This window comes from Bos grunniens, chromosome 10 (assembly GCF_055505025.1).
Source record: "Bos grunniens cultivar Pamir isolate PY7600 chromosome 10, Bosgru_T2T1.0, whole genome shotgun sequence".
Classification (NCBI taxonomy): Eukaryota; Metazoa; Chordata; class Mammalia; order Artiodactyla; family Bovidae; genus Bos; species Bos grunniens.
Genome location: NC_141174.1, coordinates 95,236,972 through 95,253,599, shown reverse-complemented (window position 1 = coordinate 95,253,599; position 16,628 = coordinate 95,236,972). Strand labels below are relative to the sequence as shown.

Genomic DNA, 16,628 nt, shown 5'->3' with positions numbered 1-16,628 from the left:
TTATCAACTTTATCAGTCTTTTAGTTTTTGCTGATACAATGTCCAAAATATTATTGTTGTTTTAATTTGCCCTCCTTTGATTACAACAGAGAAAGAATGTCTTTTCACATGTAAGTTAGACATCAGTATTTCCCTCTTGTGGGAAGAGCCTCCGTTATTCTGTTAGGATATAGGCTAAATAACTGGCACAAGAGACCCTAAAATATAATGGTTCAAATAAGTTTATTTCTTTCCCATATTATAGGTTAAGTAGTCCAGCTGCTCTGGTGGTTCTGATCACCATAGTAATTTAGAGACTCAGGTTCTGTTATACATTGAAAGAAACAAAAAGGAGAAAACTTAATTGAAGGAAAGTAATTTGCTATTAAGCAAGTGAAAGAGAAGTTACACGTGTTCCCTTTTTTTTTTTTTTTAATACACGTGTTACCTTAACTCACATTTGAGTTTCATGGCCACACCTAAGTGCAAGAGAAGCTATAAAATATATTCTCTAAGTGAGTAGCCATATGCTCAGCTGAAAATCTATTACTGTGGAAGGAAGAGAATAGATTTCAGGGTTCAACTGCAGTCCAAAGCAATATTCTTTGCTCACATTTCTAGAGTTTATTTCTCCTCATTTATAGATCTTATTGTATGCTGCTGCTGCCAAGTCGCTTCAGTCGTGTCCGACTCTGTGCGACCCCATAGACGGCAGCCCACCAGGCTCCTCTGTCCATGGGATTCTCCAGGCAAGAACACTGGAGTATTGTATAATAAATATTTTTTTGTCTGTCACTTGTAAAGATTTTTCTAATATGTACCATGTAATTTTATTTATTGAATGATAATAACATAGTTTAATGCTCCCCCTCACCATTCTTCTTTAGAAAAACATTTTCTTTTCATCCATTGTTTTTTTATATAAGATTAAGCATTATTTCATCAAGTTGAAAAGAAATTCCATTCCGTCCAAAGTAACACTGTTTTTAAGTTGATGTTACTCCTTAGGCAGTTTAGTTTCTGGAACTCTTTTTTATTTATAGCCCACAAATATCTTAAATAAAGTTTTAAAGATGTAATACCTGGGAGTGGCATAGCAACGTCTTGCTGTTTATACTACTTTTAAAACTCATATCCTTAAACATGCTAATAATCTGAAGAAACAGAGAATCCCTTACATTGTGTAGCGGAACTTCACGTTTTGTTAATGGTTTTAGTTGACTATTCCATGGGAGGCTCTGTGACATCTTTTGCAAGGGAAATGGCAGGAAGTGTGTTTTTTGTTGATTGTAAAATTGTTTCAGTTTTTGAGCTTCCTTTAAAAGAAGTTATATAAGTGGGAGTGGATTGAGGAAATCCTAAGAAGGCTAGAAGATCTGAAAGAACAGAGAGGTTTTCATGGGAAACGTGTTTCTGTTTTGAAGTAATGAAATTTCCAAATAGTATTTTATTTTACTATATTTTATTATATGTAATAGATATTTTATTATATGTAATAAGTAAGCTCTGAAGGCATAAACTCATCTGATGTTTCTTCAGAACCTTAAGTATCTCTACCCAATCCCATCCTCATTAAACTTCTTAAAAGCATAATCATTTTTATAGCTGTCAAAGCATCTTATTGTAACTTGGGCTCATGGATCAAATAGATAAGCATCCATGTTATATTAAATGGCAACTACTCAGTAAATCAGTGCATTTTGACCACTTTAACGGTTGATTTGGAGAACTCATATTTATTCCACAATTTTTAGTTAATACTAAGTTAAGAAAATGAAAAACAGTATTTCTGAAGTAATCTCCTAAATCTTTTAAAAATAATTTTTAAAATGTAAATAAGATATAATATGGATATAAAATATGCCACTAGAACTCTATTTGAGCTTATTTCAGTGTTAAATACTTTTAAAAAAATTCTGTTTTAGGGAAGTATCATGATATAATGAAAAGAGTATGGGCTTTAGAGAAACCTGATTCCCAGGTTTAGTTCTAACATTTACCAGTTCTATGACTTAGAGCCAATTACATAATCTTCCTCAGCTTTAGCTTCATATATAAAATGGGGATAAGTATCCTCTCAATTAATTTGACCAGTAGGTGAGTTAACATAAGCATTTTGCATATTACATATAATATAATCAACAAATATCATTTCTACCTTAAAAACTATAGGTAATATCACTAAGCCCTTACTGTATCCCTAGATAAGTGCTTTACATGGGTATCTCTTTTAATTCCTTCCATCTTTTGAAATTGGTTTAGTCTCTCCTTCAGTTCAGTTCAGTCACTCAGTCGTGTCCGCCTCTTTGTGACTCCATGGACTGTAGCATGCCAGTCCCTCTTTACAAATAAAGTAAAAATGAGAGGGGTTGAGTTGCCCACTATCATTTAACTAGTAAGTGGCAGGACCTGAGACCCAAACAAAGCGCTTACCCACTGTGACACACACTGGCTCTGAGCTGTAGCAAGAGGGACGAGGTACATGTTATATACTCAGACTTGGAAGTCATTCAGAAGGAAAAATGGAGGGAAGGAAACCATGAATGAGGATTTCAGCAGATGAAACTGGAAAAAAGCAGTGGTGTGCATTTGGTAGATGTAGAAGAAAAGAGTTCAGACAAGGGTGACCAATGAGAGATAGTAAAGGAAAGTGGAATGTGTGAGTCATTCAGTGGCGAGGTTTCCTTTTGGCAACTGTACACTTGCTGTAAGCACAGAAAGACAATAGATTGTTCAAGAAACTGTCAGAGGATTAACTTGTGAGTCTAAGGAGAGGTGTTTTTTTCCCTCCATTTGGCTTGCTTTCTATTTATTGTCTTCTTCCTTTTCAGTGTTTCTGGGTTAAGATATTTCAGATGCTGCTCCCTTATACTCAGTCGACTCAATTCTTAGGCACATTTTCTGGGTTAATCTACCCTTGTTTTTATTAGTCTCCATGATTTGTTTACATATTTTTAATGTCAGGATGTTATTCTCTATTTTAAAATTGAAGTACTGGAAGAAATAGTTATTTTAAATCTGGATGATAAATTGGAATAATGTTAAAAAGTTCTAGTTATTAGATGTAGTGTCTCACTGCATGAGATCAGGCTTCTCCAAACTTTTTCTACAAATACTATTTTCTCTTTTTAAATGAGATATATATAAATTATATGTATGTAATAAGTGTATATATATATGTTGTTCAATGCTAAATCATGTCCATATATAAAAGAATAAAGTTTATACTGATAAATATAAAAGGGTATATAAGTCTCTCTTCCCTTTCTCTTTTATGAGGAATTTATTTGTATAGTTGCCATTATTTATTTTCAGGTTGCTAACCTTTAAGATTTACATTCTAAGTAACTTTCACAAATCAGTAGAGCATTGTTAGCTGTAGCCATCGTACTGTACCTTAGACCCCAAATCTTATTCATCTTTTTTTTTAACTGAAGTAGATCAGTCGGCCTATAACACTGTGTTAGTTTCAGGTGTACAACATAGTGTTTTGATTTTTGTATGTTACAAAATGATCACCATGATAAGTCTATAGTTACCATCTATCATCATATTCCCCATGTTGTACATTTCATTGTCCTGACTCATTTATTCTGTAACTGGAAGTTTGTAGCTTTTAATCTCCCAATGAGGAAAAAATTTCATAGCAGATAAGGTCTTTCTCCTGATGGAACTCACAATTTAGAATCTAGTACGGTAAGTGCCATGATAAGAGCAAGAAAACAAATAAGGGAACGTTGAATTCTGTGGCACAGAGGACAGAGATCCAGTTGTCATTGAGGGATGTCTGAGCCAATCCTTGAAGGGTTGGTGTCAGAACTAGGAAGGGCATTGTACGCAGAGGAACAGCCTGAAGAAGACACAGAGCAGCTAGGTTATTCAGTGAGTTTTAGGCTAAACAAGGTTGGATCCTCTAGAAAGCCTCACTGTGGCTATTGGAGACAAATATGAATCAGAGTGATTGTTTATAAAAGAGGAATTGCAGTTTTTTGTTTGTTTTCTCAGGGGTTTTTTTGTTTGTTTGCTTGTTTGTTTTTGGTTTTACTTTTTCTAAAATGATTTTTAATTGGAGGATAAAGGAGTTACAGTTTTAACTTGTACCTAGGAGTTAACTACTGTCACTATAACATTAAGAAAGAAGACCTTGAAAAGAAAATTTCTGCAGAATGAAAACAAGGTAGAAGTCAGACAAGGGGGAAAGGCTCCATTATATGCCCCTGAAAGTCTCCACCTTTTATAAAACCTACTCTAGGGATTGTCACATTTCATTCAGAGCTCACCCCACTTGCTTATTTCTGGCTGCTTTTCTCTTAATTTTTTATTGCTTTGTTGTGAAGTTTTCCAGTTATCCTTTTATGAGTTAAACTTGCATTTGTTAAAGTTGGGCCGTGTGCCAGACACACCTCCATGCTCTTCATGTAATTCTGTTTCATTCAGTAGCTTTCTTCTCTCTTCTCTTCATGATTTTACTCAGTGGTCTTACTGACTTCCTTATATGTTACTAGATTAAAATGGTCACATAGCCACCCTCAGCTGCAGAGGAAGCTAGAATATTGTATATTTAGCTTTTTCAGCCTGCACAGTAGATGCCACAAAAACGAAACACTTGGGAATGGGTATGTTTGCTACATAAGCCCTTTCTCACTGCCCTATTCTGGTTATTTCTTTCATTTCTCTTTCTTCTTTCTTATCAGTCCAACTGTTTTTCTCTAAAGAAACAAAATTGTTTAAACATCAAAATTTCTCATTGTTATTCTTGAAATTTCATGAAAGAATAAATCGTAAATTAAATTTTCAATTTTGATTCAAATAGACTACCAATTATCAAATTTTAACCTTAAAATAGCAATTCTACAGAGGAAATGTTTACATCATGCCTTAAGACAATCAGTTGTACAGTACTATTCAACATAAACATCATATGCCAAAGAAATATAATCATTTATTGTACATTTCCTTTCTTAGTATTTTAAGACATTAATATTATGAGTCAGATGGAAGTTGTTTATTTTACCTAAACAGAAGCTTTTAGTTACAGTAAGTTTTCCAAATTTATAAAGCAGTAGAATTATTTGATATATAAGCAGTTGGAATGCTTTATTCATTCAGTAAATATTTATTAAGTACCTGTTATGTACTTGTGGGTATTGAAAAATGAAAGAGTTGGTAGGGAATGATATTTGAGAACAGACTGCCTATGCTCATGGAAATAAAAGCCTAATGAACAATAATCAAATATACATAGATAGGTATGGGAATGGGTAGATGAGTGGCTGGCCAGATGGATGGACAGAGACAAACAGACACCTACTAAAAATAAGATTAGTGTTGGGACTTCCCTGGCAGTCCAGCAGTTGGCAGTCGGTGCTTTCACCACCATGGGCCTGGGTTCAATCCCTGGTCAGGGAACTAAGATCCCACAAGTGGAGGCGGGGGAAAAAGGTTAGTGTTAGGATTACTGGTGTTTCGATATTCTATTCCTAAAATGTGTTAACCTTTTAAACATTGAGGTTGACAGATTTGCAGTGGAATTGGAGCAGAGCCGGGATCTGAACAGCACCATAGTGCACATTGACATGGACGCTTTCTACGCAGCTGTAGAAATGAGGGACAATCCAGAGCTGAAGGATAAACCCATTGCTGTAGGATCAATGAGTATGCTGGTAAGTAGGTAAGATTGGAGACAAAAAAGAAGTTTCATGACATATTCATATTCAAATAATCGGTTCATGAAGGGAAAAGACCTTATTAAGTTCTACGAGTTCTATCAGAATATTTTTCTAGGTGTTTTATAGGTATTCACTTACTGAATCCTTTCAACATCACTTGAGGTACACATTTTTATTTCCATTTGACAGATAGGAAGACAAATTCAAAGAAGTGTTTTATAATGTTCCCAGTGTTATCGATTCAGTTCAATTATGTCCAACTCTTTGCGACCCCATGACCTGCAGCCCACCAGGCCTCCCTGTGCATTACCAACTCCTGGAGTTTACTCAAACTTATGTCCATTGAGTTGGTGATGCTATCCAAACACCTCATCCTCTGTCGTCCCCTTCTCTTCCCGCTCTCAATCTTTCCCATCATCAGGGGCTTTTCCAGTGAATCAGTTCTTCCCATCAGGTGGCCAGAGAGAGTACTGGAGTTTCAGCTTCAGCATCAGTCCTTCCAATGAATATTCAAGACTGATTTCCTTTAGGATGGATGTACTCTGCATATAAGTTAAATAAGCAGGGTGACAATATACAGCCTTGACGTACTCCTTTTCCTATTTGGAACCAGTCTGTTGTTCCATGTTCAGTTCTAACTGTTGCTTCCTGACCTGCATACAGATTTCTCAAGAAAATGTTATAAAGCTGGTAAATGATAGAGTAGCGTTTTATCTTTCTGTTGCAAATTATATTTTTCTTAAGTAACTGTTCTAGTTAAAGAGAATTGAAAAAGAAAAAGAAATGTTATGCTAAAGCAGAAATTTGCAAACAATGGCCCACAGGCCAAATCCAGCCTGCTGCCTTATTTTGTAAATAAAATTTTATTGAATACAGCATTGTAAATCAACTGTATGTGCGTGTGCTTAGTGGCTCAGTCGTGTCCGACTCTTTGTGACCATATGGACTGTGCAGCCAGCCAGACTCCTCTGTCAATGGAATTTTCCAAGTTAGAGTACTAGAGCAGGTTGCCATTTCCTACTCCAGGGGATCTTCCCAATTGAGGGATTGAACCCACATCTCTTGTGCCTCCTGCATTGGCAGGAGGATTCTTTACCACCGTGGCATCTACTCCAATAAAAATTTTAAAAAATTTTATTGGAGCACTCACACCCACTCATTTATTATTGTTTCATTAAAAGAGCCGAGTTAGTAATTGCCACAGAGACCATATAATCTGCAAAGCCTAAGGTGTTTGAACATTTACAGAATAAGTTTACCAACGCCAGTTTTGGAGTAACATTTTTTATTAATATAAGTACTGTAACTAAGTAGTTCTTTCCATGACTTGAAACCTTTGCATTTCTGTTACTGTGTGGCTTTTCCTTATTGCCACCCTCACCATAGCAGGTAAAAGTGACCAGAATAGCTGTGTGTAGCCAAAAATGTGTTGGGAATTAGAAATAGCAACTGAAATAGATGAGTTTGGTTTAAAAAAAAAAACACACAAGAGAAATAAAGAAGGTTCTTCCTTGTTCTAACTTTTTTCAGTGCCTTCGATAGCTATTAACATGATTCCTGAGTTGTTTTATTATGAAACTACAATCTGTTTGTTCATTCTCTCTACTCCCACAAGTATGTAGGCAACTGACAGTCCTGTTTCTAAAATAATCTTTATAGGAAAGTATACTCCCCTTTCCTACAAATCATCAACTAATACTTGAAAAAAAGTATTCAACGTTATTAAGAATACATATCACCGTGTTTTTATGTGAAATTATGCACATGAACCCCTTTAGTACTTAGTGAACGTTCATTTGGGCTCATGCTTCTGTAATTTGAGCAGAGTACAATGGGGAGGGTTTGTTTATCCCACTTGGGGTCGGCTAGGACTTTACCTGGAGCTGAAGGATCCCAAATGGCTTCACTAACGTCCCTCCAGCTATGAGCTTTCCCCTCCACATGGTGCTTTCTCCTCCACATGGTCTTAAATCCTGTTAATAAGATCTCTGTAATCTAACACGAGATCTTCACATAGTTGCTGGACCCCACAAAAGCAAAGGCAGAAGCTGCAGACTTCTTTATGCCTAGGTTTCAGGACTCATATAATGTCACCAAATGACATTCCTTTGGTCAAAGCAAGTCACAACACTAGTCTCTTGGTAAGAGGAACTAGAACCCACCTTTTGACAGGAGGAACTGTGAAAGATTGTGACTGTGATTTACAGTCCCCCACAAACCTAAAAGTTAAAAGACGTCATATATAAAATTGTTTTTCTACTCTACTGTAGATCTAGCTTTTTAAAATATCAATCCCAATAGATTTCTTCATATTAACATTTAAAGCACCGGTTTGTCATCCAAGTGCTATCTGCATTTTCTGTTCCAGAATGTTGACCAAGGATTAGCATAGTTTTGATTACTATCAAGATTCTTTAAATGCCACTTGAAAACTGTAAATGGCAAATATATTATCATTTCTGAAATACCCTTTCATTTGGTAGATTTTGTTTTACATTCTTTGAATTTTCAGGGATTCCGGGGATTCCATTTGTGATTAATTTTTTCTAAATGGTACTGTGGCCTACCACATTAGCCTAGATTGTTGCCAGGTATTTTCATCAACAGGATTTAATAATTAATGTTTTCCTGTTTACTCTCATAATTGTTAAGTGCCATCTCCTAGTTAAAATGTGTTCACCAAAAAAGGTATTCCAGCCTTAAGAAATGCAGCTTAATTTTAAAAGTTCTTTTGTGCTTTAATCATTTCATGTTTGAGACTTCATTTAACTGACCATATATTACACCATATATTTCTTTTTTTTGTAGATGAAAAATTTCCCAAATCCCAAATAGAGCAAATTCTAAATCCATACTATTATACTATACTATTACTTTATATACTTTTACTTTCTGTAACTGCTATACTATTTGTACTATATAGCTTTATACTACTGTAACTTTTGTGTAACATCTCCCTCTATCATCTAAACTTTTATATGTACTGTATTACAGATATTCATTAAAGCCAATGAAGTTTAGTTACTTGAAATGTAAAAGAACCTTTTTAATAGCACAGTCTTGCTTTTTACCTCATGTCACATTATAAATATGAGAAAACAGTGGGAGAGGGTCGTGGTACTATACCATGATACGACAAAGTCAAAAGCTTGATTTGAGACAGTGGCCTATAAAAGAAATGTCTTTGAATTGAAAATGCACATCAGTAATGTGTTTCTTTTGAAAGCATCGATCAATATGTCAATTTTGGTTTGAATGTTTTTTCCTATGTGGTCCACTTTCTTTCAGTCTACTTCAAATTACCACGCAAGGAGATTCGGTGTTCGTGCAGCCATGCCAGGATTTATTGCTAAAAGACTCTGCCCACAGCTTATTATAGTGCCCCCAAACTTTGACAAATACCAAGCTGTGAGTAGAGAGGTAAGTCTGCTATCTCACTCCTACTTATAGCCTCTTGTTGATTTCGCGTCATATAGAGAGACAGGTCCAAATACCATAGCACATCAGAATCTATCCTTAGCTTATCCCTGTAAGTCTCCTTTCTACCACTTCCTCAGCTTATGTATTGAATATTGAGCTGCATATATGTCCAGACTATACCCTTATATTTCCCAGTTTTTGTTTTTTGGTTTTTTTTTTTTTGCTTTTCCATGTGTTTTCTCATCTGCATAGAAAATTCTTATCTCCCCAGAAAACCCTGAATTACCTTAATTATAACCTAAATTAACTTTAGCTATTTTTCTGTTAATGTCCAATGTACATTTTCTTCTAGAATCACCTTATATTTATAATCTACAGACTTAATCCCATAACATTAATTCCAAGCTCTTTTCTTTTTTTTTTTTTATTCCTTTATTTCTCATGTGTTCCCCATCCTGAACCCTCCTCCCTCCTCCCTCCCCTCTGGGTCGTCCCAGTGTACCAGCCCCAAGCTCTTTTCTAAGTAAAATTTTTATCAATGTTTTTTAACAAAATTAACTTATTTTGATTAGCTGCTCTCCTGGCCCCATAATCTAGTGAAGGTGCTTATGAGCATTTAATATCCCGAAAACCATAATCAAAGAAAAAGGGGAATAGTCTATTGCTTTGAAGAGGATCTCCAAAAATAGAGATTTGGTTATTCACGAAAGTTGCCTAAAGTGTGATATATGAAAAACTGTCCTTTCTTCTAGTTTTGGTAATAGCTGGACCATCATGCCAGTGCTAAAACTTAAGTCAGAAATTGAAATTTTAGTGTATGATGTCAAAATATGTTTAGACTACTGTGGCAAAACGCACCGTGTTAAAGACTGCTGTCTGAATCGAAACACTTAAAAACTCCAGCCTCACACTTACTACCATTTGGTCATGTAAACTGTCTTTAGAGTCACTCTTCTTATTTGTGCTCCACCTCATTTCTCCTGGAAATGAAAGCTCCCCCAGATTAAAATGATATTCCACCCCAATTTTTTTTTAAGTTTTTAACAATTCTTTCAAAAACCAGTCTGTGGAAACAAGTGCTTTGGTGCCTGCATCTGCAAAGCTGGTAGGGAAGGGGAGGCATTCACATGGGTTACCGTGTATCTGTTGTTGTTGAGTCCTGTCTGACACTTTTGCAACCCCATAGACTGTAGCCCGCGGGGCTTATCTGCCCATAGGATGTCCTGGGCAAGAATACTGGAGTGGGTTACCATTTCTTTCTCCAGGAAATCTTTCTGACCCAGGGATCAAACCTACATCTCCTGCATTAGCAGGAGGATTCTTACCACTGAGCCACCTAGGCTTTTAATACTAATAAGTTTGAAAATCCTTCAAAGACTTTTAAGTTCTGCTTTAAGTCAGTAAAACTTCTGGCAGCATAACAATGAGAACCAAATTGTTTGAGTTCCCTTTAGTCATTTACATAAGTTAGAGAAATCTGTCTTCAAATTTGAACAGGATCTAACTAGTTTATTTGCAGATGACAAGTGGGTTCTTATCTGTAAATGAACTACAGTACAGATTCACTGACAGCAAATGCGTTCATATTTATGGCTCGTTTAAAAGTTTAAGAAAAAGCCATTTTTGTTTTCTCCAAAAGAATGAAGTTGCTGTAACTGTTCTCCAAGCCTTGGTACTTCGTTTTTACTGGAGCCTGTCTATTTTTGTTCTTGAAGAAGTATCTTATGTAAAGGAAGTTAGTGAGTACTCATTGTCTCCAGAGAACACTTCTCATTCAGAATCATCTTAGTTGGCTGCCAACGACTGACTTTCCAGTTCCATTTTCACGAGAAAGATTCCATCTGAGCACATTGTAAAAATGATTTCTTCTATAAGAACAAAGCTAATTAAGGTGCTTTCTGAGTAGAGCTTGGCCAAGTTTTTTGTCACATTTTCTAAAATTACCTTTGATTCAGCTGTTCATAGTTATATTAAGCCAAAAAGCTTTCTTTTTATAAAACATCTAAAAAGATTTTCTCATGATACCACAGACAGCTTTAAAACACTAGATGAAACATTACATATTTCAGCAAATATGTTTTTCTAATATATATGTTATTTTGGCAACCATTTCCTTTAATTTCAGCTAATACTTCAGTGGTTAAAAAACTTCATAGTTTCATATAATAAAATTATCTTCTATAAAAGGCATTTCTGGAATCATACAGAGATTCTGATGTCTTTACATATTTCTTTTATTCCAAGATGCAACTCCAGACTTTTCCCCATCATTTAATATAGTCATAGACTTAACACTACAGTTTTTGTCATCTTTTCCATTCTGAATCCTGGCAGCTGTTTTGTTTTCTGAATGGATACATGCATTATTGAGTGGAGTTTTATAGATATAATTAATTGAAGTAGAACCACTTTCTAAAGCAACATAGTACCTTCATGTAAGATTATTCCTTTTTAAAATGAACAAAAAAGGTCAGAAAAGGAGAACAAGATCCTATTGTTCCCACTTCAGCTAAAAATTATGTTGCTTAACTTTTTCTCTGCCTATCGGAATGATGTTAAACATGTTCCTTTTGAAGGTTAAGGAAATCCTTACTGATTATGACCCCAATTTTATGGCCATGAGTCTTGATGAAGCCTACCTGAATATAACAAAGCATTTAGAGGAAAGAAAAAATTGGCCTGAGGACAAAAGGAAGTATTTCATCACAGCAGGGAACTCTCTAGAAAACGGTAAGCAATTTATTAGAATGATCAGACTTTAAAAAAAAAATTATTTGGATTAACCAGTTAGCAGGGATAGATGTAGGACTAGATATATCTTTATTATGAAAAAGTATTAAAAATGAAAATCAGAAACTTAAATATACCAGTGGGATTTCTGAGATAAATGTCACTTTTAAACCGAATGAAATTCTTAAATCTCTAGACTTTGAGTGTGCAGAGTCCCTACCCAAAGTAATTTCATAGCAGCTTTTTCCTAAGATCTAACCTAACTGAGGATTGGATTGCATTGAATCTGAGGAGGTTCTCTGTTTAAGGTAGCCTTTGGTTGTAGCTGTTAATAATAGAAAATAGACTTTTAAAAAAAAATTAGTCTCAAACATACTAAAACATTGAATGGGATTTTTTTCCCCTTTATTTGATAGATTTTCCATAATCTGGTTACTGTGATTACTGTTTTTAACCTTGCCAAAATTAGTGATTCTCCAATTCCCTTCTTTGCCTTAGACCTTATTTTGACTCTTTTTCTATATAATGAAACAGAAGTTTTATGACCCTAAGGGTTTTTTCAAATGGGACCCTTATCATCTATCCAAAACAATGCCAAAAAACATGCAGATAGTACATGTACTCTGTCAACTCTCTGTTTGAGGTGGGATTACTTCAGATGCTAGCGCTGCCCTGGACCCCTGGGCAAAGTTCACCTGGATGAAAAGGTAGAAATAGAGGGTTTGCCTGAAACCCACAGCCACGTTTCATGTGCACAACTCATTAACTGCTTCAGAGGGGACAGGCTACCATGGTTTGGGGCTCACATCTTAGGAGCAAATTTAATATGGACATCAAATCATAATTTTATCACCTTGCTTAGAGCTCTAAGGTCTCTCTCTTTAAGGGAAACATTAAACAATATAAGCAGTAAACAGTTTCTGGATGTAGAGTCTTGAAGCAAAAGGTGTTTTGCTCTTAGTAGAACTTGTTTGGGGAAGTGACACACAAAGCCTGAGATTGCTTAAAATCTTACTCTATTCCTTAACTTTTCACAAGAGAAAGGAGGGGAACCATTAAATATCAATAGTTACATTGAATCACTCCCTGAGGGTCTCCTATATTCTTGGTGTGGCATGCTCAGTCGTGTCCGACTCTTTGCAACCCCATGGGCCTGCCAGGCTCCTCTGTCCATGGGATTTTCCAGACAGGAATACTGGGCTGAGTTGCTGTTTCCTACTCCAGGGGACCTTCCGACCCAAGGATCAAACTTGCGTCTCTTGCGTCTCCTGCATTGGCAGGCTGATTCTTTACCACTGTGCACCTGAGAAGCCACCATAACAATTACTTTCACAATAAGTTATAAAAAAGTATATTGGGGCTAAGATAAGTGTTTTTATTCCCTACTAATGTTCTTTTCATTTACTGTACATCCAAACTCATTATGAGGATGTGGATTTTTAATATCTGTCATTCGTAATATGTATCTATGTACTTTCCTCTTCATGTATTTCATATTCTTAAGCAATTTAAATAGTTTAGCTTTTTTTTTCATATCTAAGTCCCTGTGGACTGGCCTTTCAGGCGTGTCTGATTTCACATTATGCCAAGAGAAGCTTTCAACAGTGAACTGGAGTCATGGCAGGTGGTTGACATAGCTTCCTCTAAAGTCCAAGGCATTTGTCTGTTGTTTGCCCCTTTTCTAAAAGGTGCAGTTTTGGAAAAGTATTGTTAACTACCATGTCTAGATAGAAATAAAATAATGATAATAATTTTATGTTTATTCTCTCTCATAAATCTGGATGGTGCTAGCCAATATAAAAAACTAAAATACTGTACCGAATACTTTTTAGCACTTGCCATCCAGATGGGATCTTTAGTATTTCAGATTATCAGAAACCTTAATTTTGCACTTTGATCATCTCAGATCAAAGGGGCTTATAAAGATATTTCTTTCAGCAAGCAAATGAGAAACCACTAGTGGTTGGTTGCAGAGCCAGGCCTCACAGAGAAGTAGACACCATTGAGCAGTGACTGAACGATGAACCTGGACGGCAGGCTTTGCTTTCTGTCATAGTGTTCCATAGTCAGCGCCTCCCCTGAGGATGCTGTGACAGAAGCTGGCGGTATAGAACATGGCAGAAGAGTCTGCAGAAGCGGGCTGTGAACGTTTCTTCCCAGACCTGCAGGTTTGCCGTAGCTCTTTACCTTGACTGCTACATGTCTAGGTGGGGAAAGTGTCCAGGTAGATGCCATTTCAACTGTGCCACAGTCTTAATCCCCTGTGAATTGCTCTGTATTTCAAAACCAGATAATGGAAAATGAACTGAAGTACATAAATAACAGCTAATTTATAATTTGAAAATAAGGCTTATTTTGTAGTGGCCTGGGAATTCAGATTTGGAAAATATCTCTGACTTAATTCATATTACATATTTAAAAATTTGATACTAATCAGGGGTCTGTCATATTATTTGTGTTATCTGTAAACTCTTTCTAAAAAACCAACTTCATTTTTTAAGTATAATGCATTTGTTTGTGTCTTGAAACTAAAAATTTAATCTTTGCTTCTGTATGTACCTTAATTTGGAAAATGTTTATGTGTAACAAAATTATGAGCTGGAGGGAGTTCCTGGGTGGTCTCGTGGTTAGGATTCAGTGCTTTGGCCGCTGTGCCCCAGGTTCAATCCCTGATCTGGGAACTGAGATCCCACAAGCCACGTGGGGCCGCTAAAAATAAAAAAGAATTATGGAATGTATCAGAAAGCTCTGTTGTTAATCTTGTTTTTATAAATTTTACACTTAAACCGATTTCTTCTCCAGTAAGCCCAGAAGGTAAAGTTCATGGATTTGTTCGTGAGGACATTTTTAGTATTGGTATAGATTTAAATGTATTTCACAGTTTAAATTCATTAAAAACGCAATAAAAAAAGAAAAAAAAAAGAGGTAATAACCAGATTAGTATTTTTGCTTTACTTTTTAATAATATTAGTCTACAGCCCTTTGGTAATAAAGGCTTCTCACCCTTAAACTTGGATCATTGTTAATCTGATTAAACCTTAAGAATTTATATATTTAACAAAATATAACTTCCAAAAATAATTTCTATTTATTTCAAATGTGCTGTTAGTAAGAGTGATACTTTATTTAAAAAAAAAAAAGTCAAAATTAAAATCAGCATCTGAAAGAATAAAATTCAGATTATTTTAACACTTGGAAAGTTCTTCCATGAATGAAGAAAATGATAAGGTTTTTTTTCTCCCCTAAAAATAAAATCTATCTTTCAGGCATAATTACTCTAGATTGCCTAATGCCTTTTCCTTATTCTTAAATTCTAACTTAAGGTTCTTTTTTCTCCTAGAGATGAGCAAAGGGAAAAAAACTTTTTTTTTTTTTTTTAAAGAAAAAAGTACTGTGAATCTAATTCCAACTCTAGTTTTCAACTAATTTTCTTCAAAAATTAGTGAATTTTACGTAAGGTATTTCTTTTTAAACTGTATACAATGGAAATGGGTGACATTCTGTTTAAGAAAAGCTTAGAATCAGTGTTTTCTTTGTTGAACAGTTAAAACTATAAATGATAATATTTCTGACCTTGGTTCTTAGAAACAAAACTAAATGAGATTTGTTTTGTCTTTAAAAAGATTGACAGAAACATAATTTATGAAGTATGTACTTCTTAGAATGAGGATGAATTACTGTTCCTGTTTACGATTTAGATAAACCAGGAAAGGAAGTTAATGAACTGAGTGAGCATGAAGGATCCATCTCTCCACTCCTTTTTGAAGATAGTCCTCCTGATTTGCAGTCCCCAGGAAATCCTTCCCAAGTGAACTTTGAAGAGCCGAATAATCCTCAAATACACCAAAACTCAATTGTTTTTGGAACATCAGCGGAGGAAGTGGTAAAGGAAATTCGTTTCAGAATCGAGCAGAAAACAACACTCACAGCCAGTGCAGGTACTTAAAAGGATATTGGTGGTTCTAAAAACTTTCAGACTAGCTAATTCAAATGTAATATTAGTAGTTTCTCATTATAAAGTGTATAGTTAACAAATTTTACTTGGCCATTTTTTAATTAACTTCTGATAGTTTACCTATTTAGAATGCTGTGAACTATAGATAAATGGGAATTAAGCAGAAACATCCATGTGTCCAAAGCAAAAACTTACCATAAAGCTCGTGTAGCTATCTTTTTCGAAACATAAAATATATTTTAATTGGTTTTGGACATAATACTTTATCAGTTTTCCCTTTGAAGACTTAACAGTACAAAAAAAGGGCCCAGCTGACCATACAAGGTATGGACAAGACAGAAAAAACACCAGCAAGCTGCATAGCAATCTAGGATCATCTGGTAAAGGGAAAAAGAGCTTTCCATATGTCAGTCACTCATGAGGATAGCTCTGAGTCTTAGTGCAGAAACAGATATTCATGAAGACCCTAGATTATTTTAACAAAGCCATATTATAATTGGGTTAGTCTTTTCTTCCTATGGCAAAGCATGAGAATAAGTAATAAATTGTAGAATGATGTGTATAAAAATTGAAATAAACTATTTATTATATTTGAATATACCTATTTCTAATTATCTTAATTATTAAGACACCTAGAAATTATAAAACACCTCTCTGAAAAGTGGTGGTAATTTGCTTTGTGTGCATATAAAGTATGCACACATTTCATTATCATTGTTTCAAATATACTAGAAACCAGAATCTTTGATTTTTTTTCTTTATTTGTGTAATCTATACAAAAGATCTTTTCAAAGAGAAAGCTTTCATCCTAAATTATATTATCAATCTTTTCTATAAGACAGACTGTATTCCTACTAAATATAGTAGGAAACTAA

General features: G+C 35.0%; 1 protein-coding gene across 4 annotated transcripts in view; it reads left to right on the top strand.

Annotated features, from left to right (window-relative positions):
• Positions 1-16,628, top strand: part of POLK (DNA polymerase kappa) — an 81,053-nt gene that overhangs the window by 50,584 nt on the left and 13,841 nt on the right. For all 4 annotated transcript variants that reach the window (XM_086323205.1, XM_086323207.1, XM_086323206.1 and 1 more), the window contains exons 4-7: positions 5,490-5,642; positions 8,937-9,068; positions 11,645-11,798; positions 15,497-15,736. In XM_086323205.1, the coding sequence (XP_086179331.1) occupies positions 5,490-5,642; positions 8,937-9,068; positions 11,645-11,798; positions 15,497-15,736 (679 nt within the window). The remainder of the gene's footprint in view (positions 1-5,489; positions 5,643-8,936; positions 9,069-11,644; positions 11,799-15,496; positions 15,737-16,628) is intronic.